This window comes from Brienomyrus brachyistius, chromosome 2 (assembly GCF_023856365.1).
Source record: "Brienomyrus brachyistius isolate T26 chromosome 2, BBRACH_0.4, whole genome shotgun sequence".
In the NCBI taxonomy this organism is placed as follows: Eukaryota; Metazoa; Chordata; class Actinopteri; order Osteoglossiformes; family Mormyridae; genus Brienomyrus; species Brienomyrus brachyistius.
The window spans coordinates 3,283,895-3,311,204 of NC_064534.1; the positions used below are offsets into that span (position 1 = coordinate 3,283,895).

Consider the following 27,310-nt stretch of genomic DNA (forward strand, 5'->3'; position numbering starts at 1 on the left):
CTCCTGGACGCCTCCCTAGTGAGGTGTTCCGGGCATGTCCCACTGGGAGAACCGACCTCGGATTCGGTTCAGATAATGGATGGATGGATCTATAGTAGCCAAAGAGTTGGATGTTGGATGGATGGACATGTGAATCGTGCTGTTGAGCGAGTTTGTCCTTCAAGAAACTCCCCATCAAAGAGTGTTTAGATGATGCAGGTTAATGATACCACCTGAACTGGAGATTTATGCTTTATATAACGTGCAAGCACATTCAAACAGGGATACGAATATAAGTTAAGATGTTTAATATCAAGTGCACCGCGTTAATAGTCTCCGATCAAATCTGTTTTATTTGGTTCATTACGAAAGAGCTCAGCAGAATGTCAGGTTTAAAGTCAGCATGACATTTGTCCGTTTAAAATAACTTCAGAAAGTGCAAGTTATAACGATGCGGAAAGCAAGGAGGCGAACAAAATGACCTTATTGATAATGAACGAGTCTCTATGAGCATTTGATGGGCCCCGGGGAGTGTAGCCCGGCTGGAATGGGACAGAAAGGTGACAGAAAGGGGGCCGGGGGGGGGGGGAGGAGGAGCAGCCGAATCCTGTGCAGGGGAGAAGCAGAGACTGCCGTGTCCTTGGATCGGCGAAGGACCTTGTTTCTAACACAAAGATCGAGCCCTGAATTTAGGGCCATGCTTTGCGGAAACATGCTGGGATTGCTGACAAAAACGATGGTGAGTGGAAATAGTATTTCATTACATTACATGGCTCGTGCATTTTCAACAGGGTTTGCGGTTTCTAAAGGTTAGACTCGGTTGTTTACGTTTACTTTATTTGATGGTACCGTCCATTTTATGGCGTGACCGTAGCAGATTTCTGCTCTTTAACGCGCTTGATAGCGATGACAGTAAATAATAATAATAATAATAATTTGCCGATCTGCCCACTGCGTGCGTAGCAGCTGGTTTCCTGTCTCTCTTGTTGCGCCGTAGCTAAATAACGCGTATCAGACATGTAATGAAGCGTTTTTCGTGGAGCAGCGTTCCGTGTCCGATGATAACTTGCAAATACACGCTGTATGTTTGAGCCTTGGAGGATCCGACCCACTGCTGTACTTTGTGTAGTCTACCTTAAGCGTAGCAGAAAACACAGCAAACCAAAGAGCTGCAAATAGACAGTTTAACAGCGCTGCTGCTATCGAAGCTGAAATTTTACTGCGCATCAGCGGTTCTGCTCCAAGTTCACACGGGCCCCCGTTGTCACGTGATGATGCCGACATTGTACCTACGCCTTTCCCCCTAATATACTATTAAGTTTAGCAAATTTTTCTAAACCAATACGTAATGAACACGAACGTGCAGTTATGTTAGTAAGCTTATGTTAACGAAATGTATTATTTGTGTCCTGCTTTATCAGTGACTGTATACGGCCCGTTTCCACAGGCTCTGCCGGTCGTTGCGAGGTCCGGCCGGCTGCTGAAGCCGGTGCTGGCGGCGCGGGTTCCGAGCCGCTGCCTGCTCCGCCAGGAGACCCTGCCCAAGTTGCCTGTGCCGCCGCTGCAGCAGACGTGTGAGCGCTACCTGGCCGTGCTGGAGCCCATCGTCAGCACGGAGGAGCTGCAGCACACGCGGCAGCTGGTGGAGGAGTTCGCGCAGCCGGGCGGCGTCGGGGGGCGGCTGCAGAAGGGGCTGGAGCGCAGGGCGCGCAAGACGGACAACTGGGTAGGAGGGCGCCCGGATAGCCACTGATGAGGGGCATATAAGTCATCACTGTGCGTGAATCTGCCACGACACGGCAGACATAGAGCGCTGGGTCAACCACCGTGCCCGTTTGCACAACTGGTATTTTAGAGCGTATTTTAATGTCTTATGTCCATGTCTGAAGATGTCTTGTCTAAATACATGTCTCACATATAAATTATGTTCTGTTTATTTCTTTGCACTCGGTCGACTGAAGTCGAAAGTGCTCCTCCCTGATGAAATCTGACAATAAAGTTACTTTGACTTTGCAATGTGCTCCTGTAGCAGGTGGGAATTTAGGGTCTTGGTCAAATGATTAGTCTGCTGGCTGTAGGATTGAGACCCATGATATGGGCAAAGGTCTCTAGTCCACTGAGCGACACACTTCTCCATAAAATGAGCTTGAGGGGGGTTTGAACCCAGGACTTCTCAACCTCAGAGCAACAGTCATGCACTCGACCAGTGAACCATACTATTCTTTCTTTGTATTTTACCTTAAAGCAGGTATTATTATTAATGAGATTGTGTGTGGTATCCTTGTCTAAATGTGTCATTTTCTCAGATTTTGTAAATCCTGTGGTTTTACAATCTGAGCCTCACTGGAGCTTCTGAAATCCCATCCTGAATCCCTCTCTGATCCTGTTCTGTGCTGCCTGTACAGTTGTCTGAGTGGTGGCTGCAGACAGCCTATCTGGAGTTCCGCATGCCTGTGGCGGTCTACTCCAGCCCGGGGGTGGTCCTACCCCGTCAAGAGTTCCAGGATCGTCAGGGCCAGATGAGGTGAGTGAGCTGAATGGAGGAGCATTTAGTCACTTTTTTATGCCTACAAAGCTCCGCAAAATTAATCCATGTTTTAGTGAATCCATCCATTATTTGTAAGTGCAGGGATGCCATTGGTCTGCATCTAATACCGTGTTCCATTTGAACCCGGAAATTTCGAGTTCCGAGTCGGAAATTTCAACTGGAACGCTCCCTGAAGTTGGAATTCCAACTCGGAAAGTCAGAGGAGCCTCTGCAACTCTGACCTCAGATTCCAAGATGGCTGCGCCCTTCATCAACAGAAGTGATGGCTGCAGTTTAATCCCGTATTTTGAGACAGGTCCCTGGTATTGCTACATGCCTCTGTGACTTGCTGTACGGAAACGCGGTTAAACTCGGGTATGACGTCATTCCCAGCTCCGACTTGCGACCTCGGGGGTAAATGGAATACCTCAGAGGTACAGCAAAGTAATCCTGGGTGGTGATCCGCTCTCTTTCATGATGCAGCTGCCTGGCAGATGGAGCTGTGAGGATCAGGTGTCACGCTGACCTTTGTACACACTTCTGTCTTCACGCGCTCTATTTAAAGTCTCCGTCAGACGAGGTCTTTCAATCCCAAACGGCTCGACCCTCAATGTTGTCTTGCCGTTATCATCTCTATTTTCAGCACAGTATTTGCCGTTTTCCAGTTTTTTAAATCTCTTTCTGTATATGCATTTATTGGTAACACTTGACAGGCCACAAATAATATAATATTATGCTATTTTTTATGTATAAAATTAACCACAGTTAATTAGTCCTAGTTAATACTGATTTCATGTTAATTCATCATTAATGAATCATGACGCATGTTTTATCCAAAGCAGTTACTATATTTCTTACTATATCTGTTAATTCTGTAAGCCTTTGTGAGCTACTGAAGGAACAAGTAATGAATAACAGGTTAAATACTGATCTCATGTTTGTTCACCATTAATGAATTGTATTGCGTCTCATGATGGTATTCATAGCCTGGGTCCTTATTGAGGTAGTATCGGAAAAATTCATCGCAGCGTCTTAAAGCACTTATGTAAGTCGCTCTGGTTAAGGGCGTCTGCCAAATGCTGTAAATGTAATGTAAATCTCAAGTAGCAACTGAGTTATTACAGAGTATTTGTGCTCCGTCATGTAAAGTGTTAACCATATATATATATGTATATATACACACACACACACACACACACACACACACACACACACACACTGTATATATATATTTGGCTGTTCATCACATGGCAGAGCTGCTCCCTTAGGTATATAAATATGCCGTGTAATTCGGCGTCTGTGTGTGAACACTGTGGCAGCTAAAAGCAACAGGGCACTTAAAACAATTTTGTGAACATTTTACATATTCAGGACGTATTTGCTAGTCTTAAGGGCCACAGAGGATTTTCCTTCAGGGCGCAGGTGGTGGTCTGCTAGTTAGCAGCGAGCTGTCGTGACCAGAAGGTTGTTGGTAGGGAGTGTTCAGAATTTCTGACTTCACTAATATATCCAGCTGTTAGCTGCTTTTGGTTAATCTGGAAACATTAAAGAAATTAGCAGTGTTCTGGGGGCAGGGGGGGGTTATGTGATACAGATAGGGAGGGTGGGGGAGTGTTGAGATAGATGTTGGTGTTCCTAGGGGGCGGGGTTTGACCAGGGTGTTGCTATAGCAACGGTAATATCAATTACTTTGTTGATGAAGGAAAAGAATTTAGATTTGGGAACTTCTGCAGCGAGATTACAGGGGGCCAGGAAGAAATATAATGTAGAAAGTATAAAATCCATCTATCCGCTGTCCAACCCCTTATCCTGGTCAGGCTCACAGGGCCCCAGAGGCTCACCCAGCCTGGAGTACACCCTGCAGAGGATGCCAGTGCGTCACAGGGCACACGCACGCTTACACGCTATAGCCAGTTCAGACCTAACTGCATGTCTTTCTGTTGTGTTTCTCTATAGATATGCTGCTAAGTTGATCGCAGGGGTGCTGGACTTCAAATCCATGATTGACAGGTAAGTTGGGGATCTTGCTGTTGGCAGTGTTTTGGGAGACGCTGATTATTTTGAGCAGTGACATACCCCCTCCCCGATCTACGCTTTTCCTGCTGGGCCAGTGACACCCTCCCTTTGGAGTCCCTGGGGGGGAAGTCGCTCTGCATGAACCAGTACTATCACGTGCTCTCGTCCTGCCGCGTCCCCGGCACCAAGCGGGACAGTGTGGTCAACTACTCCACTAGCAAGACCCCACCCACACACGTCACCGTGGTGCACAACTTCCAGGTAAGGGGGGCTCCCCATGATCAGTGATGTGTGAATGCAGTGATGTGTAGATACCTGCTGCTGACAGATCCTGAGTCTCTCTCCAGTACTACCCAGAATCCACGTGAATGCAGTGATGTGTAGATACATGCTGCTGACAGATCCTGAGTCTCTCTCCAGTACTACCCAGAATCCATGTGAATGCAGTGATGTGTAGGTACACACTGCTGACAGATCCTGAGTCTCTCTCCAGTACTACCCAGAATCCATGTGAATGCAGTGATGTGTAGGTACACGCTGCTGACAGATCCTGAGTCTCTCTCCAGTACTACCCAGAATCCATGTGAATGCAGTGATGTGTAGGTACACACTGCTGACAGATCCTGAGTCTCTCTCCAGTACTACCCAGAATCCATGTGAATGCAGTGATGTGTAGGTACACACTGCTGACAGATCCTGAGTCTCTCTCCAGCACTACCCAGAATCCATGTGAATGCAGTGATATGTAGGTACACACTGCTGACAGATCCTGAGTCTCTCTCCAGTACTACCCAGAATCCACGTGAATGCAGTGATGTGTAGGTACACACTGCTGACAGATCCTGAGTCTCTCTCCAGTACTACCCAGAATCCATGTGAATGCAGTGATGTGTAGGTACACACTGCTGACAGATCCTGAGTCTCTCTCCAGCACTACCCAGAATCCATGTGAATGCAGTGATATGTAGGTACACACTGCTGACAGATCCTGAGTCTCTCTCCAGCACTACCCAGAATCCACGTGAATGCAGTGATGTGTAGGTACACACTGCTGACAGATCCTGAGTCTCTCTCCAGTACTACCCAGAATCCATGTGAATGCAGTGATGTGTAGGTACACACTGCTGACAGATCCTGAGTCTCTCTCCAGCACTACCCAGAATCCATGTGAATGCAGTGATATGTAGGTACACACTGCTGACAGATCCTGAGTCTCTCTCCAGTACTACCCAGAGTCCACGTGAATGCAGTGATGCCCTTGTTGAGCATCGCATCTTATTTGTTTGCTAAATGTGTTTGTGAACAAAATAACAGCTATTATTAAGCATTATTAACTATTACAAACAGCCGTGGCCCGACCTGCATATCGTATGAAATATGCCATGTATTGCAGAATAAAACTGTTGGTTGAGCCGTACTTGAACAACACTAATTAATAACTGCTTTAAGTTAAATTAAATCCAGACAGGTGAAGTGAATAACATTGATTGTCATGTTACAATGGCACCTGTCAAGGGTGCTGATATATATCAGGCAAATGAACTGTTGTTGAAGCTGATGTGTTGGAAGCAGGAAAAATGGGCTAGAGTAAGGATGTGAGTGACAAGGGCCAAACTGTGGTGGCTGGACGACTGGGTCAGAGCATCTCCAAAGCGGCGGGTATTATGGGATGTTCCCGCTATCCAGGGGTCACTACCTACCAGAGGTTACATTACACTTTCTCGTCTGTGATTGTGGTCACAAAAGTTCTGTCGTAATGTGTTATTAGCAATCATTTTAATTTCCATTTTTAATGATAATAAGGTATATTTCATAGCATTTAACTTTCACTCATTCCAACAATCTCATAGATTATGCATTTATAAGGGCATGGAGAGAAAGATGAACAGACAGTAATCATCACTTTTCATGTCAACACAACACAAAGCAGATGAATGATGTTTTTCTGCAGTGACAGTGGGACACAGTTTGCCCCGTAATATTAGCTGCCGCTCCCACCAAAGTTTAGAAATGTAGTTCTTGCGTCTTGACTGGGAACTTCTGTAGGTCCTGGCTGCTTCCGTGTGTCCCTTTCACATCACGCAACAGGAACTCCTGTAGGTCCTCGCCTCTTCTGTGTGTCGCTTTCACATCACACAACAGGAACTCCTGTAGGTCCTGGCCGCTTCCGTGTGTCGCTTTCACATCACGCAACTGGAACTCCTGTAGGTCCTGGCCGCTTCCGTGTGTCGCTTTCACACCACACAACAGGAACTTCTGTAGGTCCTGGCCGCTTCCGTGTGTCGCTTTCACATCACACAACAGGAACCTGGACCTTTATGCTAGATAAGCGTGGGAGATGCAAAAAGCTTTTAGGATGAACTTCACAGATAATTTCATACAAAACTTCAGCGCCACACCAATACAATAGAGGATGAACAAAAAGTTTTGTTAGTTGTTGGGGGGATCAGGTGCGAACAAAACGGAACACAGACTTTTATTATTTTAATTTTCTGCAGAATAAAAAAAACGATTTAACAGTAATACTGCGCCAATAATAACAATAAACAGCGCCAATAAGTGCCGGCAAATTATTTAAAGTGTATGGGAGAAGGTGCTTAGGTTTTATACAAATAATGTGATCGCTGAGCATATGTATGCATGCAGACAGTGTCTATGTTGTAATTCAGTTTGGCACATTTTGTAATCTTCACAGAAAAGGCTGTATACTCCTGGCCCCCAGGTTAACTCTGGGTTCCTCTCTGTCCTCGACCCTCCCCAGTTCTTTACTCTGGACGTGTATAACAGCGATGGTTCTCCGCTGACCGTGGACCAGATCTACATGCAGCTGGAGAAGATCTGGAACTCTTCCCTGCAGACCAACAAGGAGCCTGTGGGCATCCTCACCTCGCAGCACCGCAACACCTGGGGCAAGGCCTACGCCAGCCTCATCAAGGGTGGGGGCGTCGGCCAGCGGCGCGTGGGTCAGGGCGGCCTAGGGAATGTGGGGCCGCTAGAGGCACAAGATGTGAAATGCCCGAGTTGTCTTTGTTTATGGCTGGACGAAGGAGCCACCAGAAGAGTGGACAGTTCCTAGCCTTCAGAATTAGACTGTAATATTTACAGTTTGTTTCCTTAGCATGTCTATAAATTAGGAGAACTAACATTAAGCACTAGCAGTAAGCACTAGCAGTAAGCACTAGCAGTAAGCACTAGGTTACTCACTGTCCCATTTTGACAGACAGCATATAGTGGCTGCTGGGCTGTAATTACTTGTTGAGGGGGCTTATGCCTCAGGCCCAGCCTGCTCAGAGTGTTTCTTATGACCGCTCACGCAGATAAGACCAACAAGGAGTCAGTAAGGGAGATCCAGAAGAGCATCTTCACCGTGTGCCTGGATGCGCCCATGCCACGTGTCTCCGACGAGCTCTACCGCAGCCGCGTGGCCATGCAGATGCTGCACGGCGGGGGCAGTCGCTGGAACAGCGGCAACCGCTGGTTTGACAAGACCCTGCAGGTGAAAGCGGGCAGCTGGGGCTGGAGACATGGGGGAGAGGGCACTATCCATGTTGAGGGGGAGGGGCTAATGTGTAGGGGGCTGGACCACTGCAGTGGGAGGTGCTATATATGGGGAGGGGCCATTGTACAATAGGGGGTGGAACTACACAGGGGATAGGGCCATGTGGTAGGTGGTCCTACGTAGGGGGAGGGGCCATGTGGAAGGTGGTGCTGCATTAGGAAAGAGAAGAGTGTTACTGCTGGAAAGTCATGGTCTGCTTCAGACAGCATCACAAATATGGTGGGTCTTCATCTACTGGATCATGTCGAAGCCCAACAGTGAGAAGCTGCACGGAGGAGTCGCGTCGGACTGCGTCATAAAGCCCCGCGTGCTCTCACAGCATACCAGCAGGTCATCGATGTTGCGTGACGTTGCCTTTGTGCTTTAATGTTTCACCGTATGCAGTTTATAATTGGAGAAGACGGGTCATGTGGTCTGATCTATGAGCACGCCGCTGCAGAAGGGCCGCCCATCATGTCCCTGGTGGACCATGTGGTTAATTACACGTAAGGGAGACGCTGCGGCAAAGTGCCACTGGTGACCGCGGTCGTGTCGCTCAGTAGGCCACGCATGCGCTTGTGTGTCTGGAGGAGCTGGCATGGCTGCCGCACGCTGTCACCGTCGGGGGGGGGGGGGGTGTCAGTAACATGCATGTCTTCCCTGGTTCCATCTCACATTCCAGGATTTGAGTTTGAGCTCAGAATCTGCATCGCGTGTTGGTGTGAGCGTGTTGGTGTGAGCGCGTGGGTGTGAGCGCGTCGGTGTGAGCGCGTCGGTGTGAGCGCGTCGGTGTGAGTGCGTGGGTGTGAGCGCGTGGGTGTGAGCGCATTGGTGTGAGCGTGTTGGTGTGAGCGTGTTGGTGTGAGCGTGTTGGTGTGAGCGTGTGGATGTGAGCGTGTTGGTGTGAGCGTGTTGGTGTGAGCGTGTGGGCCCTCGTGGCCGTTCTCGTCCCCTTCAGCCTTCCTTACTTTTTTGACCGTTAGTGTTTGTCATGTAGCTGTGCTGGGATTTCGCAACAGAAGAGTCAGCTTTCGCAAAAAGGGTTTGGTGCATAACCCAAGGTTAAAGGCATATAAATGAGTACACCGACTAACAATACTCACTTGGTAAATAAACTGTTAGTAAATAAAGTATAAAGTATTCCAGGGAGATAACGCCCCATTAATATGATGTATATAGTGTGAGACTAAATTTTGAATTGCAAATAACAGACAGTATGAGGCATGGTGGTTGTGGGTTTTACATTTCAGCTTATTGAATCACCTAAAAATCTGGGTTAGCTAATTGAAAGGGATTTATGCTACGGAATCTCTGAAGGGACACTAGGCACTGCATGTGGGGAACTTAATCCTGGAAAGAGAGAATGGAAAAGCAGTTGTGTGTGTAGCACTGTCAGTTACCTGTTGCTGGATTCAGGGCTTTATACTCTTGGGGAGGGGGCTTTTTTTTTTAATAACTGGGGGTCAGCATGCACTAATTTAGGTTCCCCCACTTAGGGCTGTCCCAAAGCGTAGATGAACTCATTGGCAGCTTAGGGCCCAGTGTCCACTAGGGGCCCCCCTCATCTGATCAAATTTTGCTTAAAGCCCTGTTATTGGTCAGAGAGACCTGCCATGCTAAACCGCTAACTCTCCTCCCACTGAGCCTCACTGTGTTTGTGTCTTTGTGTGTCGCGCTGGACAGGAAGGAGTCGGAGATGGTCCGCTCTCCCATGATTCCGCTGCCTATGCCACAGAAACTGCGCTTCAACATCACACCGGAGATCAAGAAGGACATCGAGAAAGCCAAGCAGAACATGAACATGTGAGCCAGCGCCTGTGGTGGCGCCCCCTACCTTCACATACCATAAAGAACGGCTGCAGAAATTTACCAAAAACTAGCGCTCCGAGTCCTGGCAGCATCCCGACACAGTGTTCAGTCTAGGAATGAATTATGTGCCTGTTATATAGCTAATTTAATATCCCCACTGCCGGTCGTAAATGTGCCTTTTAGGGAAACTCATTATGACTGCACTGTTAATTATATCTCAGGTTAATTAACAGATTATTAGGGGACAATGCAGAGGGGTGAAACTCACAGAACAGGCCTCTGGATCCTCTGGCCTGCGGGGATGTAGCCTGATGTACCGTGCAGATGCAGTTGTTGTCAGTTGTAGTGTTGAGGTGTTTAATGGTCTTATATACTGCTCCCCCCCACCCAGAATGGTGCATGATCTGGACATGAAGGTCATCATGTTTTCTCACTTTGGGAAAAATGTTCCCAAGTTACACAAGATGAGTCCCGACGGCTTCATCCAGATGGCGCTACAGCTGGCCTACTTCAGGTCAGTCACTCTTACATCCACGTACTGTGACTCTGATATTCCCTTCGTGCATTTAAATAAAAGCAGGCCCAGCATCAGAGGAGCTGGGCTTTAATATTTGCCATAACGAGCCCTAATCGCGCACCTGCGGTTCTTTCCAGGATGTACCACATCTGCTGCTCCACCTACGAGAGCGCATCGCTGCGCATGTACAGGCTGGGCCGCACCGACACCATCCGCTCCACCTCCATGGACTCGCTGCGGTTTGTGCAGGCCATGGACGACCCCTCCAAGTCGGTCAGTCGCGTATGGTGTCTCTGCAGGGACACTAATCACCAGTATGCTCTGTATTTATATTTTGACTTTCTGTCCCACCAACTTCACCGTGCACAGAATACAGAGAAGGTGGAGATGCTGGAGAAGGCTGTACGCGCCCACCGGGCGTACACGGACATGGTGAGCTTCTCGTAGCGCTGCATGCTGACATCGTCGGTCACGTGACACTCTGCCTGTCTCTCAACTGTGGGGTCTTTTTCAATGCCAGTAATGCAAAGATCGTATTTGTGGCAAGAGCAGCCTTGCTAAATTGCCTCTCAAGAATAAACTTGGGGAGCAATGAATCGTGGTATTGGTCTCTTATGGCGAGCGTACAACCAGTAATATTTGGGGGCGGGGCAAGAACGACACCTGGGAATTTTTACCGTCCTCCGTACTTCTGTACTTAGTCTTGGAACTGGTCTTCGGAAATGGAAGATGACGTAAAGCGGGTGTATGAGAACATAAGTGCAGTCAAGTACGCCTACTGAGAAACACCCATTCACTTCACTGTTAGAGTAGTCCTGGTGTTTCACAGAATCATTGGGTTGTTGGAAAAACATGAATAAACCCAGGATAATCTTAGAGGATCTGTGATATGTAAATATGTAAAATCAATCTATTGTTTGTCCTACACTGTACATGAAAGTAATTCTGTTTCGGTGGCTAATAAAGTGAGCTATTTCTCTGCTTACGAGAACACTCTGCATGTTTATCCTGAGCTGTTACTTAAGTTAATCATCACGGTGAGCTGACGGTGCTAACGGATCTCTATCTGGTTCCGCCAAGATGGAGCCTCGCGGTATGACATGGTTTTTGGTATGAAAGGGAAATGGACTCCTGGGACAGCAAGAATTTAATCCATGTTCTTTGAGGCTGGTTCAGTTTTAGATTATTTATGAATTATTCTTCTAAGGAGAAAAAACACTTTCTTCCAATAACTAAGATGTTCATGAGGGTGAATGTAAGGAAGGATGTGTGGTGTTTGAATACATGAGTTCAGATTCTATAGCGCTGAGGAACCATGAAATCAATATAGTGCTGAGTTAAGCTGCAATTTGGTAGATACCTAAAAGGGGGGGGTTACGTTTAAGCTCTTTAACCTGTGCTGGTTACTGCTCACACCCCCGGTTCCTCTAGAGATCAGTGCCAGGATGCTTGCTGTTTACAAAGGGGGGTGAGGAAGGCTATGATTGGTTGAAACGTCAAGGCACACCTGCCTCAAACAGTCAAGAACACCGAATGCCTGGTGTAGTACTGGGTTGACAAACACAGCTATGGAACATTCCAGAATGGGGCGGCCACTCATGGGCCTATCTGTGTATTTCTAGGCCATTCACGGTCAGGCCATCGACAGGCACCTGTTGGGACTGAAACTCCAGGCCATCGAGGACCTGACCTCCATGCCAGAGATGTTCATGGACACTGCCTACGCGGTGGCTCTGCACTACAACCTCTCCACCAGCCAGGTAGGTGCCTGGAGAACCAAGTGAGGACTGACGCTAATGTGACACAGGAGAGTATGGCAGCTGGTTGGCATTAATGAGGTGATGTAGAGCTCGGCTGATAGTGGGGACATCAGGCATCTGATAGACCACTGCTTCCCAATCTAGTCCTTGGGGACCCACAGACAGTAAACATTTTTGCTCCCTTCCAGCTCTGAGTAGGGAGCAAAAACGTGGACCACCTCTGGGTCCCCAAAAAGGAGGTTGGGAAATACTGCTCTAGCCAGTGATTCATGTCGGTTACCTTCCTAAGGTCCCGGCAAAGACGGACTGCGTGATGTGCTTTGGCCCCATGGTCCCTGATGGCTACGGCGTCTGCTACAACCCCATGGAAGAGCACATCAACTTCTCTGTGTCGGCCTTCAACAGCTGCGCAGAGACCAACGCCAACAAGCTGGCGAGCGGCTTAGAGGAGGCACTACTGGACATGAGGGACTTGCTGGAGCAGACGCCCAAGGCCAGACTCTGAGGGCGGGCGGGCTTGTAGGACTTGCTCCTCTATCATCCCAGCAAGCACCTGACAGCAGGGCAGAGGTGGGACGGATCTTATCGGCGCCGTTTGCCTTCCTGCTTTACCTGCTTCAGCTGAACATTTATAAAACACGGCCATTTTACAGATCTTACTGTGTTCAGGAACCAGCAGCCGCTCTCGTCCCGATTGCTTGAACCTGCAATCATTCATTCAGTCCTTAACCACCACGCCACCTGCTGGCCAAAGCTGTGCATTACTTTGTGTGTAGTCATTGGGAGGGTCACCGAGATGTTACCATGTTTCCTCCAGTTTAGATAGTTTTTTTTTCTTTTTCTCCGAAAGGTTAACATCCATCCATCCATCCATCCATTCATTTTCCAACCCGCTTATCCTACTGGGTCGCGGGGAAGGTTCTGTTAAAAACAGAAGTGTGGTGTTTCGCTCAGGAAGATGCCTGTGGTTCGAGCATCGGTGTTTGTATGCTGAGTTTTATTATTAAGATCAATAGCCCCTGTAAATATCACGTTTGCACATTTCACTTTTACGTATAAAATAAGCAGATTTAGAACCATAAAGTGTATGGATATGTAGGAATGTCATTGACATTAAATAAATGTGTATAATTACACAGGGATCGCCCAGTACAATTGGCAGTAGTGTTACACGTTTCTCTAAGGGTTCAATTTTTTGTTGCAAAGGGGCTATTAGAATGTATACAAATCGTGTTTTAATTTCATATGACCCCCATCTCTAAACAGGTTGGTGGTTCGTTGGTTGGAAATTTCAGTATATGTTTACTTGTCCCTGTTTATACATTTTGTGTAACAATAACTAGGTAGTTAACTATTAGCTGTCTAGAAAGAGTTGCACATTTACTAAACTTCACATCTGTCTGTTTTATAGTGAAAGTGGGTGGCAGATCTTGTGGAGAGATTCAATAAAATAAGTTTCAAGAAGTTACATGTGTCTTCTGTAACCTCAATTGAAGTTAAATTGCGTTTGTTACGTTTTGTTTATGGAATCTAGCACATGAGTGGTAATGGTATCGGCACTGATATGAAAAATGACAGAAAATGTCCTGTTGGGAGAGATGGGTGGGGCCTGTGGAGGAAGATGGGTGGGGCCTGGGGAGATGGGTGGGGCTGGTGGGAGGGGCACAGTACAGCCACTCAAGGTCAGATGGCAGAATATTCCCCCCGGAAGCTCCCAGAATGCTGCAGGAAGCCTCCATGGAACTCAATTTCCACAGCGCTGCCAGCCGAGCGCCACAGGAACAACTGGTTGCCAAGGAAAACTGTGGTCTTCATCGCCCTGACGTCCCGGATCTGGGGAGGGAGAGAGAGGAGCTGAGTATTTGCCGGGGGGGGGGCATCTCAGTGTCCCCCGCCAAAGTATACCACTCACCAGTATGAAGGTGGACTGGGTCGTAATGCCCTCCAGCGCTGGCTCTATACTCAGGGCCCGGATCTCAATCCGAGTGGATGGCTGGGTGTTGATGAAGACGCGGCAGGCCTGCCTGCCCGGATCTGCCGGTCTCGTGGGGTTCACGATCTTGCCCGCCGGCCCGAACAGCTGCCGGTCACAGTCTGGGGCAGACAGCACAATGGGGTTACCATAGGCGTCAACATCCTGTGACGCGGAAAATGCCGGAGATGGTGCTTCCCGTCAGAAGGGTGTGTCTGTATCAATCTGAAGCTGATGATGACATTGTTTTGATCGTTTTGTGAGACATTTCGGGCATTTTGTGTTCATTTTTTTGTTTATAGTTTTGATAAATTTGATAAAATGATCCATCCTTCAGCGAATACGTGCTGAGACTATATAGTACCAATCTAGTCCTAACTAGAATAAGTAGGTTATGGGACACAAGCCCGGTGCATGATGGGATAGTTCTGCTCAACAGTTGAGAGGGAAGTGCTCCAGGTGTATGAGAAGTACTCCAGGTGTAAGTGAAGTACTCCAGGTGTACGAGAAGTACTCCAGGTGTAAATGAAGTACTCCAGGTATAGGTGAAGTACTCCAGGTGTAGATGAAGTACTCCAGGTGTAGATGAAGTACTCCAGGTGTAGGTGAAGTACTCCAGGTGTAGATGAAGTACTCCAGGTGTAGATGAAGTACTCCAGGTGTAGATGAAGTACTCCAGGTGTAGATGAAAGGCTGATGTCAGAATGGATCCCACTGTCAGCACTGCCTCTGCTCTCCCTCCCCGTTCTGCCGTCTCACCTCTGTAGAGGCCTTTCTTGGTGGACTTCAGGCTGTGGTAGGTGAGCAGGACCCCATTGCCGGGCGTGACCAGCCCCTGCCGCACCAGCAGGACGTTGGTGTGACTGGTAACCGTAAAGCCTGAGACTTGCTCGCACTTTTTCACCAGCATCAGCCTGTCGTAAAACGCCACAAACTCCCCTGCACACAAACAGTGGGTAATGAAATGGAGCCTTAAATCCCGTCTGGCCTGATCACAGGGAAAGGAAATCTATCCATCTTCTGTATAAGCAGCACAGGGCCTGAGACAGGGGGCACCCTGGATGGGGGGGGGCAGTCTCTCGCAAGGCATAGGTGCTCTACATTACTCTGTACAGGGAATTCAGAGAGCCCAATTCCCCTAATCATGGTTTTGGAGGAGAGGAAAGCAGACTGGCCAAACACGGGGAAACACGCAAACTCCACACAGGCAGAACTGGAGGCAGCATGCAAAGACCCCGTCTGCAGGCGGGAAGCTGCACCGTGACTTCCTCGGGGGCCAGCCCAGCCCTGTGCGGGCCCTGAGCAGAATGCAAGTAACCTAGCTGCCATATGTCGTCTTCCGTCACTTCCTGACAAGCTGGTCAGATGGGGGGCCCCCTAGTGGCCACTGGGCACTATGGCGTCAATTCGTTTGTTAATGCCTTGGCCCGGCCTTGGACCCACTGATCCACTGCACCCCCTGGGGGAATATTATTGTAGAGTTTGACAACGACAGTGTGAGGGGAGGGGCAGGGATTTCTGCTAAATACAGATGTTCCTCAGTTTCTATGATTTCTGCCCTACAGGAGCTTAGCAGTAAGTCTTAGCATTAGTATTAGCGTTAGCATTAGCGTCACAGTTATTCATAAGCCACCCACTGCTGGTGCAGTCCAGGGAGCTGAACTCCACGGTGACACGGATCACCTCGTCCAGCGGCCGCCCGATGGTCAGGATACAGTCACGGCTGGTACCCCCACTCAGGTCCACCTGGCCTGACCCCCGCAGGAGGAGCTGCCCACACGGACCTGGGGGGAGGAGACGCAGGACAGGCCCGGGATTGACAAAATGATCAGTTTCCCGGCCTCTCGGGGATAGATGGGAATGGGGAGGAGCCCTTAACTGGTCTGGGTGGGGACTGTAGAAGCCGGTGGGGGGGTCGTCAGCTGCACGGTGACCTGCGGAGTGCTGGATGACACCACGCCCGTGACCTGATCGCCAGGGGTGGGGTGAGTTGGGCCTGTGGGGAGGCTTTCCGGGGTGGAGGGCTGCGCTGTGGCCCCGGAGGGCTGCACTGTGGCCCCGGCGGCTTCGGGAGTCGGGGGGACGCAGTGGTGGGGGTGGCACGCCTGGATGGTTATTGGTTTGGGTAGATGCATGCACAGCAGCGGGCTCAGATGTTGGGGGTGGCCAGGTCCCACGCAGGACACCGCCCTGGACTGCACCCCGTTCCCACAGGTCACAGAGCACTGAGGAGGGGGAGAAGGTAAGAGTCACCTGACACCTAAACCACGCCCCCAAACAGGTCACCCAAACTCAGACATATAAAGGTATATATACCTTTTCCTCGGGTTAACCAAGGCGACAGACACCCTCCTTCACGTTAAAGAACATGAGCAACAGTTTTTTGCATCAATGGTTGGGAAGCATTAATGCGTGATATTGCAAATAAACCCGAAATGTTTAATAAACCTGAGAGATTTTTGATGCCGCTATTTAATCCAGCGTCAGCTGCAATCCAAGACGGTGGTATAGCTGAATTTTGTGCTGCGTTTCATTTTTGGTCGTTGATGTAGGGTAAGCACCTGCCTCTTCCTCTAACGTGTGACCGTAACAGGGCTGACACATATCACCGAACTCATCGTCTGTTAGGTGCTGCCCTCTACTGGTGAGCAAGGGTAATGGCCCACACATACACATAAAATAAAGTCAAGATCAATGCAAGGGGCTGTACAATAACCTGCCAATTCGGGGAAAAAACATTATTCGCAAACACCAAATCGGATCGAGAGCTTCATCCGTGCTGAATATATTTATAAAGACGGACAATAAGATACCTCCTCCCTATCAAATCGGGGGTCTGACCCCACTGTTTACGGAGCTTCAGGTTGGCTTCCTTTATGGCTGTGACCTCCTACCTCACTCCACTCCTGCACCTCCCACCTGAATGTGCAGACGAGCACCAGGCAGGGCTGTGTGGCGGCCGGCCTGTGGTCCTGGGGACAGTGGTCCTCAGTCAGCTCCCTCTCCGCTCCCTGCTCGAAGCGGACACAGGAGACACGACGGCGGGAAACCCCCAGGCCGCAGGACGCCGAGCAGGACCCCACCTCCTGCACTCTCCACCTAGCCGGCAATAGCGTCAGCATTAGCGTTAGCATTAGCGTTAGCATTAGCGTTAGCAATAGCGTCAGCATTAGCGTTAGCATTAGCGTCAGCATTAGCGTTAGCATTAGCGTTAGCATTAGCGTCAGCATTAGCGTTAGCATTAGCGTCAGCATTAGCGTCAGCATTAGCGTTAGCATTAGCGTTAGCGTCAGCATTAGCGTCAGCATTAGCGTTAGCAATAGCGTCAGCATTAGCGTTAGCATTAGCGTTAGCATTAGCATTAGCGTTAGCAATGCCTCTTCCTTTCACGCTCTCGCCGTGTTACCGTGGTTACCTGGCAGGACAGGGCTCTGGGTTACACAGGACCCTTTCGGATGGGCGGGGCTCGGCGCACTCGGAGTCACTCACAATCTCCTCCCCCCCCAATTCTGTATCATGGGAGCAGTACGACACCTGGTGAGCCAGGCCCCCTCCACACGTCGCACTGCATGCACCCTGCTGGTAGCGCCACCTACAGGAAGGACACAGTAGTGCGGTGGTCCCTGCCTATTGATTTCCTGTTTCGGAGCCCTGTGATATCACACTCACGTCGGAGGGCAGGCGGTGAAGTTGCAGAGTTGTGTGTAAGGCTCCGGTTTTCTTGACCCGTTGCAGTAGATCTCCAGAACCTGCTGCGTGGAGCTGTGGTTCACACACGTGTACCATATGTGCCGCTGTCCTGCAGAGAGGAAGGATTCAGCACCACACGGCACTTCCTATGTTCACATCCAGCAAACACAGACACACCTACCCATTCCACAGCTCTTCGAGCACTGGCCAATCATGGGGCTCCACACATAGACCGGCTCCGCCCGTGGGGGCGGGGCCATGACGAGTGTCTTGTATTTCCCCTGTACCTGTGCAGGAGAAACTCTGTTCACTCGATTAGCTGGCCCCCAAATGCACACTCAGATTTTTTGGCGGAGACCTGCCCCCCCCACCTCGGCCTTTATCTCCCAGCCGACGGGGCAGATGTTCACGACGCAGGGCACCGTGTTGGGCGGCCTGTCGGACTGCAGGCAGAGAGTGTCGTCCACATGGGAATCCACGTTACGCTCTGTGCGCACGCAGGTCACCGCGCGCCAGGCCTCACCCGGGCCGCACACCGCCGAACACTCCCCAGGCTCAGAGACTCGCCACCTGCAGTGCCCCCCCAGCACATCACAAACATCCAACATCAATCCAGCCGGTGCCAGCCCCCCCCAAACTCCCATTGCTATATCTTAAATTTGTTTCCGGCACACATTTCTGAAACCAGGATGAGAGGAGGTGGTTCATTAATATTTATAAAGGAAGAGCTGCCTGATTGGCCAGTGAGTAGGACGGTGGGGGGTTGCTCATTAATATTCATAAGGGTTGGACTACCTGATTGGCCAGTGAGTAGGGTGGCAGGGTGTGCTCCTTAATTTTTATCATGGAGGTTCTACCTCATTAGCAAATAAGACGCTGTTGTATCAGAATCAGACTGTAGCACTTCCTCTATGAACATAAAACATCTGCTGCCAACCTACATTTTTGAAAATAAGCGTCTGGGACAGCGGCCGCTGAGCCCGATCTGGCTCTCGTACCTTACTGGACAGGGAACAGTGTTGCAGGTGCGAATGGCCAGCGGTACCCAATTCTGGGGGCATTCAGAAGCTGGCCGTTCGAGCCTCTCCTCCCCCTGCATCTGGACACATCTGACCAGCCGCACCATCTCCCCCGTGCCACAAGAGGCGCTGCAGGGCCCGAATGCCCCTGTCTCCCACCTAGGATGTTAGAGTAAGGGTGTTTGTGCTCTACATGTGATCCTTTTTACTCCAATAGAACCTGCAAAATTCCATGTTCAATGAATCTTCTTGTGGTTTAATTTTACGGGTGGCATCAAAGGAGGATTAGTTCATGTTTGTGTGATATCAGTATTATATTTACTAATTCTTCAAACTGGAAAAACTTAAATACATGGTTGAAACCAAAACCAGTGTTCACAGGGGAGTCCCTGCGGCCAGCATCTGGTGAAAAGATCCGGTGAGTTAATGGTTTACCGCTGAGAAATTTGCCAGTAATGACACTGGTGCATGACTGGTTAGGCATAAAGGTAACTGTACTCGGGAGGGCAGGGCAAGAGGAGGCAGGGAGTCCGCAGGCCTGGGGGGCGAGGGTGCCCCTCACAGAGGGAGTCAGCCAAGGTATCTCCCGTGTTTATATCCTGACATACGACAGCGCTCTGCTGGAGCCCTACAAGAGACAGGTGCAAACATCTGTCTGTTAAACCACATTCAGTCAAAAACATGAAATGGAAATGAGATGTGACCCTTCAGGGCTGCCTTACCTGAGCCGCATGTGACAGAACAGGAAGTGGGGCGCGTCTGCCACTTGGCCCTGACTGAGCTCGAGTTCCTAGGCAGGAAAAAGGAGTAGGAGATGTTGGGGCTAGTGGCTTCCCCGTACTCTTTCCCATACTTCCTGTAGACCTGCGGGAAATAAAGCTGAAATCTTATTGGCCCCTGGAACAGCGTCTCGCTTGTCACTCACAAATTCAAAACATATCATTGGCTAATGATAAGGGTGGCCCATCTTATGCCCCCCTCCCACCTGCACACGTGTCTCCTCCGTTACTGGCCCCTGCAGCAGCACTTCCTCTTTGTGGGGCAGGAGGTCAGGGGTCAGGGTGAGGCGATAGGTCAGCTGATTGTCCTCCAGAGGGGATGGGTGTGTGGTGTTTAGGGATATGCGGCCCCCCCCAGCCACCACGTACTTTCCCCGGACCAGTACAGCTGCACACACATGCACACGCACAAACACATATATGGTGGGTGAGTAAGCAATGACATTATTACGACTAGGGTTTAATTTGTGGAAGAGCTCAGCTAGACTTTGACATTTTGACTTCCTCTGCTTGCCCCTGGAGAGTCCCAATGTGCCCACTGACTTTGGACAGGGATAATATAAAGTGCTTTGAGACAATGTAATGTTGAGAAAATGCAACATACAAATAAAATTTTATTGAATTGTCTCAGAACAGTCTGTGCTCTGCTACCTCAAATGCAACACCCAATATAGTGTTAAATTATAACATTAAAATTATACATTTAAAATTAATTTGAGTTAACCTTTGGAATAAATGCAACTTGTAACTAAAGAATGCATATTTATAAACAAGCAGAGTCAGTGAGTGGATGCAGTGAGGAGTGGATACAGTGAGGAGTGGATGCAGTGAGGAGTGGATGCAGTGAGGAGTGGATGCAGTGAGGAGTGGATACAGTGAGGAGTGGATACAGTGAGGAGTGGATGCAGTGAGGAGTGGATGCAGTGAGGAGTGCATGCTGACGCTAAAGAAAAGGAAGACAAAAATGAACAAGAATTGAACTACACAGATATAACCAACAGGTGTTGATAGATTGTATTGTTACGTGCTTAAGTAATTAACAGCACATTATCATTACTAAAGGCCAAGTTTTGAGTATGATGTCATCGCGGTCTTTATGAGCTCCGGCACTGATTACCATCATTTACTCAGGCTGTCTTAGTGCCTAAATTCCAAAACAGGTTATACTGCTTTCTGTTAATCCTTGGATCTTAACCGTTTTGCTGGATTAGTTATGTGGATAGTGCTTGTCTGGTAGTTATGTGTGGTGTACATGTCTGGTAGGTCATTTAAATACACCCCCCAAAAAACAATAATATTATCATAAAAAAATTCTTAATTTTTTTCTGACCTCCCACCCTTAGGGGGCGCTCACCTAGATGTGTGAAGAGGGGGCGTGTGTTAACGATCTGAACCTGAGTGGCATTCTGTGGAAGGGTCAGGAATGTGATGTACTCTGCAAAATAGACAAAATGGCAAAAATAATGAGAAATCAGTCAAAGCTTTTCCCAAGATTGCGACGTCAGTTTGGACCCTTCGACTTGCTGCACCTTTAGCTGCACCCTCTGCGTAGGAGTCGGAGATGAGTGTGCAGGAGGAGCCGTCTCCACCACACACCCCACAGGCGTCCTCCACCTTTGTGGAGCGAAGCAGACCGTCGCAGCCAAAGAACTGGGGAAAGAGCGGAAAACAAAGTCGCCACTGACTCGGGGTCGGCTGCAGGTCCCTGGGCGTCCAGGGCAAAGAGGCAGCTACCATACAGGCCTGGACTGAGACCGCAATGCCTTTCCTTTATTCCTTTACAATTTCAGTCAAAAGCCGCCTACAAAGGAGAGTGGTAACGTCACATCACATGACCTCACTACCTGACCTGAACACAGCAGAAATTGTTTGGAGGAGTTTGACCAGAGAGTGAAGGAATAGCGGCCAATGGGCGCTCAGCATATGTGGGACCTCCTTCAGGACACCTGGAAAAGCATCTCAGGAGGCCACCTCATGGAACTGGTGTAGTGGAGACAGTAGGGTCAGCCAGACCCTGGAGTTACTGGGGTTAAGGGCCTCGCTCTAATTATTCTAAAATGCACAGAATAGTAAAAATAAACGTTTCTATGGGTAAGTGTGTCCAAACTTTTGACTGGTACTGCATATAGGATCGATGTATGTCTCAGCGGGTCAGGATGCTAAGCCTGTGATCAGAAGGTCAGAGGTTCACATCCTAGTGCTGCCAGAGTGATGTGATTGTTGGGCCCCAGAGCGAGGCCAAGAGCCCCCATGGACTCCAGGGACCGGCTAACTCTGGTATCTCAAAATGAACACCGCTTTGGGTACAAGCACCTGCTAAATAAATAAAAAGGTATATATACCTTTAAATGTTTGGATATGGGGGTGGCATGGTGGTGCAGTGGTTAGCACTGTTGCCTCATACCTCTGGGACCCGGGTTCGAGTCTCTGCCTGGGTCACATGTGTGCGGAGTTTCAATGTTCTCCCCATGTTGTCGTGGAGTTGCTAAATTGCCCATAGGTGTGCATGTGTGAGTGAATGGTGTGTGAGTGTGCCCTGCGATGGGCTGGCCCCCCATCCTGGGTTGTTCCCTGCCTCGTGCCCATTGCTTCCGGGATAGGCTCCGGACCCCCCGCGACCCAGTAGGATAAGCGGTTTGGAAAATGGATGGATGGATGGATGGATGGATGTTTGCATATATATAATATACCCACCCCAGGATTTATATCATCAGTATGATTGTTAGCTTAGAAGGTTAGATAGACAGACAGACAGGCACTCAGACAGACAGGCACTCAAATAGACAAACAGACAGGCACTCAGACAGAGAGGCATTCAGACAGACAGACAGGTACTCAGACAGACAGACAGACACTCAGACAGACAGACAGATAGAATCCTAACTGGAGGTTTGTACCTGGCACTTCCCCCCCAGACAGGCGGGAACGGAGCCAGGAGGGGGTGGGAAGTTGGGCTCGCAGCGTGTCCCGTCCAAAAACTGCGGCCCCCGGCTCACCATGAAGTCCTCTCCCTGGGACCTACAGAGCAGCCTGCATTGGAGGTCTCCTAGGTAACGGTATGTGTGTGGAGGGGGGTTAGTGGTCAAGGGGCGGGACCAGGCAGTTTCAGCTGTCTAGCTCAGCTCATCAGGCACCCTGGGACACTAACCTGTGACATGGCCCACGGCGGGGACCCAGTGGTAGAGGGAGGCGCTGGTGGGGGACAGGCGGAGCGGCTGGGAGTCGGTCATGGAGCACTGCTCCGTCATGAAGTCCAGCTGGCTCCCCCTGCAGGGCTGCCCAGGGGACATGCATTAACCCCCACCCAGCCTTAACCTTAACCATAAGTAAAGAAACAAAACGCAAAACCTTTGGCATTTTTAGTTCACTGCAGTCACAGAATTGAGGTTATCCTGAAGAAAATGTCCTCACAAGGTAAAACCTTACAGCAAAACTGCAAACACATGCAGACACGCAGACACACACAAATGCGCAGATTCACGCATGGAGCCTGTGCTGCGACAATACAGAGAATCGTGCAGCTTACAGTAACTGCAGCAGCCTCTGGAAGTTCTGCTGCAAACATGACCTATTGGGCTCTACCTGTGTGTTACAAAGTCTGGCCTCCATGTCCGCTCCCTCGCAGTTGTTTCCGCCGAACGCAGGCCTGTGGCACGAAGTACAGGAGTGTAAGACCTCAGCCCTGGAGTCTGCGGGCGGCGTCCAAATGAGCCAAAACGCTGTCAGTCCCAAAGCGGGTCACACTGCTGTGCCTTCGAGGCGGACCCTCCTCCCAGGAGAGGAAACGTAAGCGACAGGGGTTTGTTACCGGGGGTTGTTGCAGTGCCTCCTCCTGGCGCTCACTCCCCCTCCGCAGGTGCGGGAGCAGGAGGAGAACTCGGTCCAGCTGGACCAGGATCCGTGCACCGCAATGCCGCCGCTCAGCTGAGATGGGGACACACAGCGCCCCTTCAGGCACCACTGGGAAGTGCGGAAAACAAACACTTCACCTAATGTTCATCCGCCATTGGTCCGTCTGATTGGTCACCCTGTGTTGCCGGCTGACACCTGATTGGGCGCGCACTCGGTTCCGTCCAGCAGAGGGACGAGCAGGCGGGTGCAGGAGCTCTGATCGCCTGGGACGACGTGGCAGGAGAGCACCCGGCATGCATCCTGTGAAGAGGAAGGAGCTCTTTACTGTGTGAGTAGGGGGCACAGGGCTAGCCGGACGACGCTGCACTTACGACGTCATCACTCCTGAAGGAGCAGGCCCGGGCAGTGCTGCCAAATGCGATACGGCACTGGTCGTCTACGCCGTAGTACAGCCCTGGTTTCCAGTCCTGCAGGGAACCCCCGTCCACGGGCAGGTCCCTCACGCAGTCTGCGTGACCTGCACTGCAATGACAGCCCTGAGTCAGTCAGGAGAAGGACCACTACCACCACTCCCCTACCACCCCTCACGTGACCCAAGGGCCTGCTGGGGTCAGGGGGCCAAGGATGGCAACCCGCCGTAACCCAGAGACTTGTGTGGGCACCTGAAGAAGCGGCTCAGCTGCTCTCGGCTGCACTGAGACCACGTGAGGTCCGTGCTGCCGTATCCGCCGTCGGTGGCCATGATGAATCCGCCACTGCCACAGCTGTTGCCCGTCCCGTCGTGGCTGATGCCAAAACTGGGCGACACCAAAGCGCGGAAGGGAAGCAGTCAGTACAGTAACACCTACAGTATGAAACGCCATCATCTCTGACAGAAAGACTTATAATAGTAGAATATTCCATCCATCCACCCATTTTCCAAACCGCTTATCCTACTGGGTCGCGGAGCCTATCCCGGAAGCAATGGGCACGAGGCAGGGAACAACCCAGGATGGGGGGCCAGCCCATCACAGGGCACATTCACACACCAATCACTCACACATGCACTCCTATGGGCAATTTAGCAAGTCCAATTAGCCTCAGCATGTCTTTGGACTGTGGAGGGGGGGAAACCAGAGTACCTGGAGGAAACCCCACGACGACATGGGGAGAACATGCAAACTCCACACACATGTGACCCAGGCGGAGACTCGAACCCGGGTCCCAAAGGTGTGAGGCAACAGTGCTAACCACCATGCCGCCCCCTAGTAGAATACTGATTACTATAACATTTTCACTGGTCTTCTGGGAAAAAAAGATACAATTAAATATCTTCTGAGTTGTGTTTGACGGATAATTTAATTCGAAATTGTGACAAATTATGTCAAAAGTACAAAGACTAGAGATCACTTGAGGCTCCGCCCACACCTCACCCCGCCCTCTGTACCTGTGACCTATCTCGTGAGCGATGGTGATGCCCAAGTCAAACCCCGTGTCCTCGGTGATGATGCAGCTCCATTGGCTGGTACAGGCCCCGCCCAGCTGGGCCACGCCTCTCACCTGCTTATTTCTGTCAGGCAGCTGCAGGTCAAACCTATGGGGAGACAGGGGTGGGGATTAATTCACGAGTCTCCTGAACAGATCTATGTACTGACCTTAAGTAGTATGTGATGTGGAAACAGCTATATTTTAAACAGGTAAAGAGAACTAATCATATGTGTATGGGAGGCCACAGCAGGGGCGATTCCAGGATTTTTTAAAGAAGGGGGGCCATATTCATGCAGAGGAGCCAACCAGTGATTTGTTGTGAACTGGTGAGTGACAGGGCAGAGGGCACTGCAAGGGCCAATCAGCTTTCAGCCAGTAGCCCTGGTCCTGTATAGGCGGGGCCTACCGTGTGATATAGAGAAGCAGGTCAGCATGCAGGGGATCGGTGTCACTGACGGGATTCACCCTGCGCCCCCACTCACACACGCTAATCAGGGAGGAAGTGATGTTGTCCGTGATCTGGATCTCTGGCTGAAATCAGGGATGGAGGCGTCGCTCAGCCTGCAGACGGCCACACCCCCATGCCCACCCCCCCACACGAGCGAAATGACCATGGCTACCTCTAGTTCCGTCAGGATGATTGTGCGCACAAGGTGAATCCGCAGGTTGGCCCCCAGCGAGGTGTCGCGGAGCAACTCCGACGCCTTGCAGAGACCCGACAAAACCAAAATATCCTGAGGATGATGCGGGAGACTCCGCCTCCTCTGGGACACATCCCTCTCAGTCCCGCCCACTGCCTGGTGACTCCGCCCACCTACTCACTATGTTCAGGTTGGTGAGGATGTAGCGCTCCGTGTCCTGCCTGTGCACCTGCTGCACATCGGCCCCCACCACCACTAGAAGCTCCAGGTGAGTGACTTCAGACAGGGTGGGGGAGCTCTGCCTAAGCTGCACCGTGCCTGGGAAATAGCGGGGGGGGGGGGGGGGAGAAAAGGGGAGGGGACCGGTCCAGAGGCAAAGGGATCCAATGACAGCACTACAGTCCCATGAAACTCTGCATCAGCATGACGTCTGCTCAGTGCTTCAGGCAATTATCTAATCATTCGGTGCCCTTTATTTCAGTGTCATGTTGACGTGTGCTGTTGAAGAAACATGTGCTCACAAAGGTTCGATTCATACAGACAAAGAGAGCTCTCCTATTTTTTTTTTCATTGTACCCCATTTTTCTAGTGAAAATGATCCAAATATTAGTGAAATATCTACTATTTTTACAGATGCGTTGGCCACTAAAGTACAATAGTTCAATAGTATATTTTCTTAATTTAAGAGAAAGTTAAACTGCAAAAGGTTCGAATTTGGAACACTAAATTACCCCTGAAGAACACCGCCAATCTTTAGACATGTAAAGGGCACTGTAATTTAGTCAGGTCAGAAGGAAAGCGCTTCATAACCGACGGATCTGCTCATACCTGAGGCAAGGGATGTCAAACCAAAACTTTGCAGCTCCGAGGACTGAAAAAAAAACAAATAAAGGCTGTTTTTTGCTCTTAGAATAATTGTAAAGCTACACTGCCAGCCAAATCAATATCACTCTATTCGTGTAACCTGTGATCTCTGAAATGTTTATAAAACAAGACGAATCAATGAAACCCGAAAACCTGAAAAGACGTTTGAAAATGACCAACATCAGTAACATGCATCTGAGTAACTTTTAGAGTATTAGAGGAACTGTTACAGAAAATATTCTGAAAGGGGACATACAGCAGAAGTCAAACAGATCAAAGTTCTTCACAAATAGGCGCGATCATTCCTCAGCCGAGCGCCGCAGTCCGACCTCACCTCCTCGGCAGGATTTCTCCCGGACACCGCAAAGCCCGGCAAAAGCGACAGGACACAGATAAATACGGCGACGGCCATGTCACTGCTTTGCGGCTGGAAAGGGGATCATTTGGTTTCTTCGTTGGGGGAAATGAACGAGCTCCTCCTCACGGGACCGAGGGTTGGGGTAAATCTGCGCTTACACTGAGCAAATATCAGAAACAAACTGAAAAAGCAGGTTGATCAATGACAGACTACCCAGTGGACTTGAATTGAGTGACGAGGGTCTGTGGCTCAAAAATGGCTGTAGTAAAGGAATAACAGTTTGTTCTTGATGTTTATACAGTAACGGGTCACATATCGTATTGTATTTGCATTGCCTGTTGCAGTGTTGATATTATTCCAAGACGGAATTAACTGTAACATGCATTGCAAATGAACAACCTAACCAAGCATTACAAGAAACCCGTTATCTTTTTATTATTATTATTTAAGAAAGCCGTTATCGTGTCTTGGTTATAAATGAGCTTTTACGAAATGGTCCTAAAAATGTGTATCATTACACTA

General features: G+C 49.8%; 2 protein-coding genes across 3 annotated transcripts; one reads left to right on the plus strand and one right to left on the minus strand.

Annotated features, from left to right (window-relative positions):
* Positions 1–584: 584 nt before the first annotated feature.
* On the plus strand, positions 585–13,202 carry crata (carnitine O-acetyltransferase a). Of its 2 annotated transcripts, XR_007383553.1 has the most exons (15): positions 585–718; positions 1,427–1,705; positions 2,385–2,503; positions 4,463–4,516; positions 4,618–4,783; positions 7,284–7,458; positions 7,840–8,018; positions 8,466–8,566; positions 9,744–9,863; positions 10,261–10,383; positions 10,524–10,659; positions 10,756–10,818; positions 12,009–12,146; positions 12,436–12,716; positions 12,997–13,202. XR_007383553.1 is itself a non-coding variant. In XM_048984340.1 (14 exons), the coding sequence occupies exons 1-14, from the start codon at positions 677–679 to the stop codon at positions 12,649–12,651; spliced, it is 1,911 nt and encodes a 636-aa protein (XP_048840297.1). In that variant the 5' UTR covers positions 585–676; the 3' UTR covers positions 12,652–13,202. The 2 variants fall into 2 exon arrangements, 1 of the variants encoding a protein (XP_048840297.1); XM_048984340.1 differs by having other exon boundaries at positions 12,436–13,202.
* Positions 13,127–27,291, minus strand: adamts13 (ADAM metallopeptidase with thrombospondin type 1 motif, 13). The gene is made up of 29 exons (XM_048984325.1): positions 26,765–27,291; positions 26,395–26,437; positions 25,748–25,884; positions 25,546–25,629; positions 25,332–25,456; positions 24,885–25,031; positions 24,121–24,255; positions 23,830–23,980; positions 23,654–23,758; positions 23,415–23,566; positions 23,189–23,252; positions 22,755–22,881; positions 22,504–22,652; positions 21,136–21,256; positions 20,961–21,041; positions 19,813–19,994; positions 19,550–19,691; positions 19,326–19,455; positions 18,807–18,986; positions 18,180–18,378; positions 17,990–18,095; positions 17,788–17,917; positions 17,534–17,710; positions 17,013–17,217; positions 15,998–16,343; positions 15,756–15,902; positions 14,878–15,057; positions 14,059–14,240; positions 13,127–13,979 (listed from the first exon to the last, which is right to left on the minus strand). Exons 1-29 carry the CDS (start codon positions 26,840–26,842, stop codon positions 13,830–13,832), a joined length of 4,155 nt encoding a protein of 1,384 aa, XP_048840282.1. The 5' UTR covers positions 26,843–27,291; the 3' UTR covers positions 13,127–13,829.
* Positions 27,292–27,310: the final 19 nt, after the last annotated feature.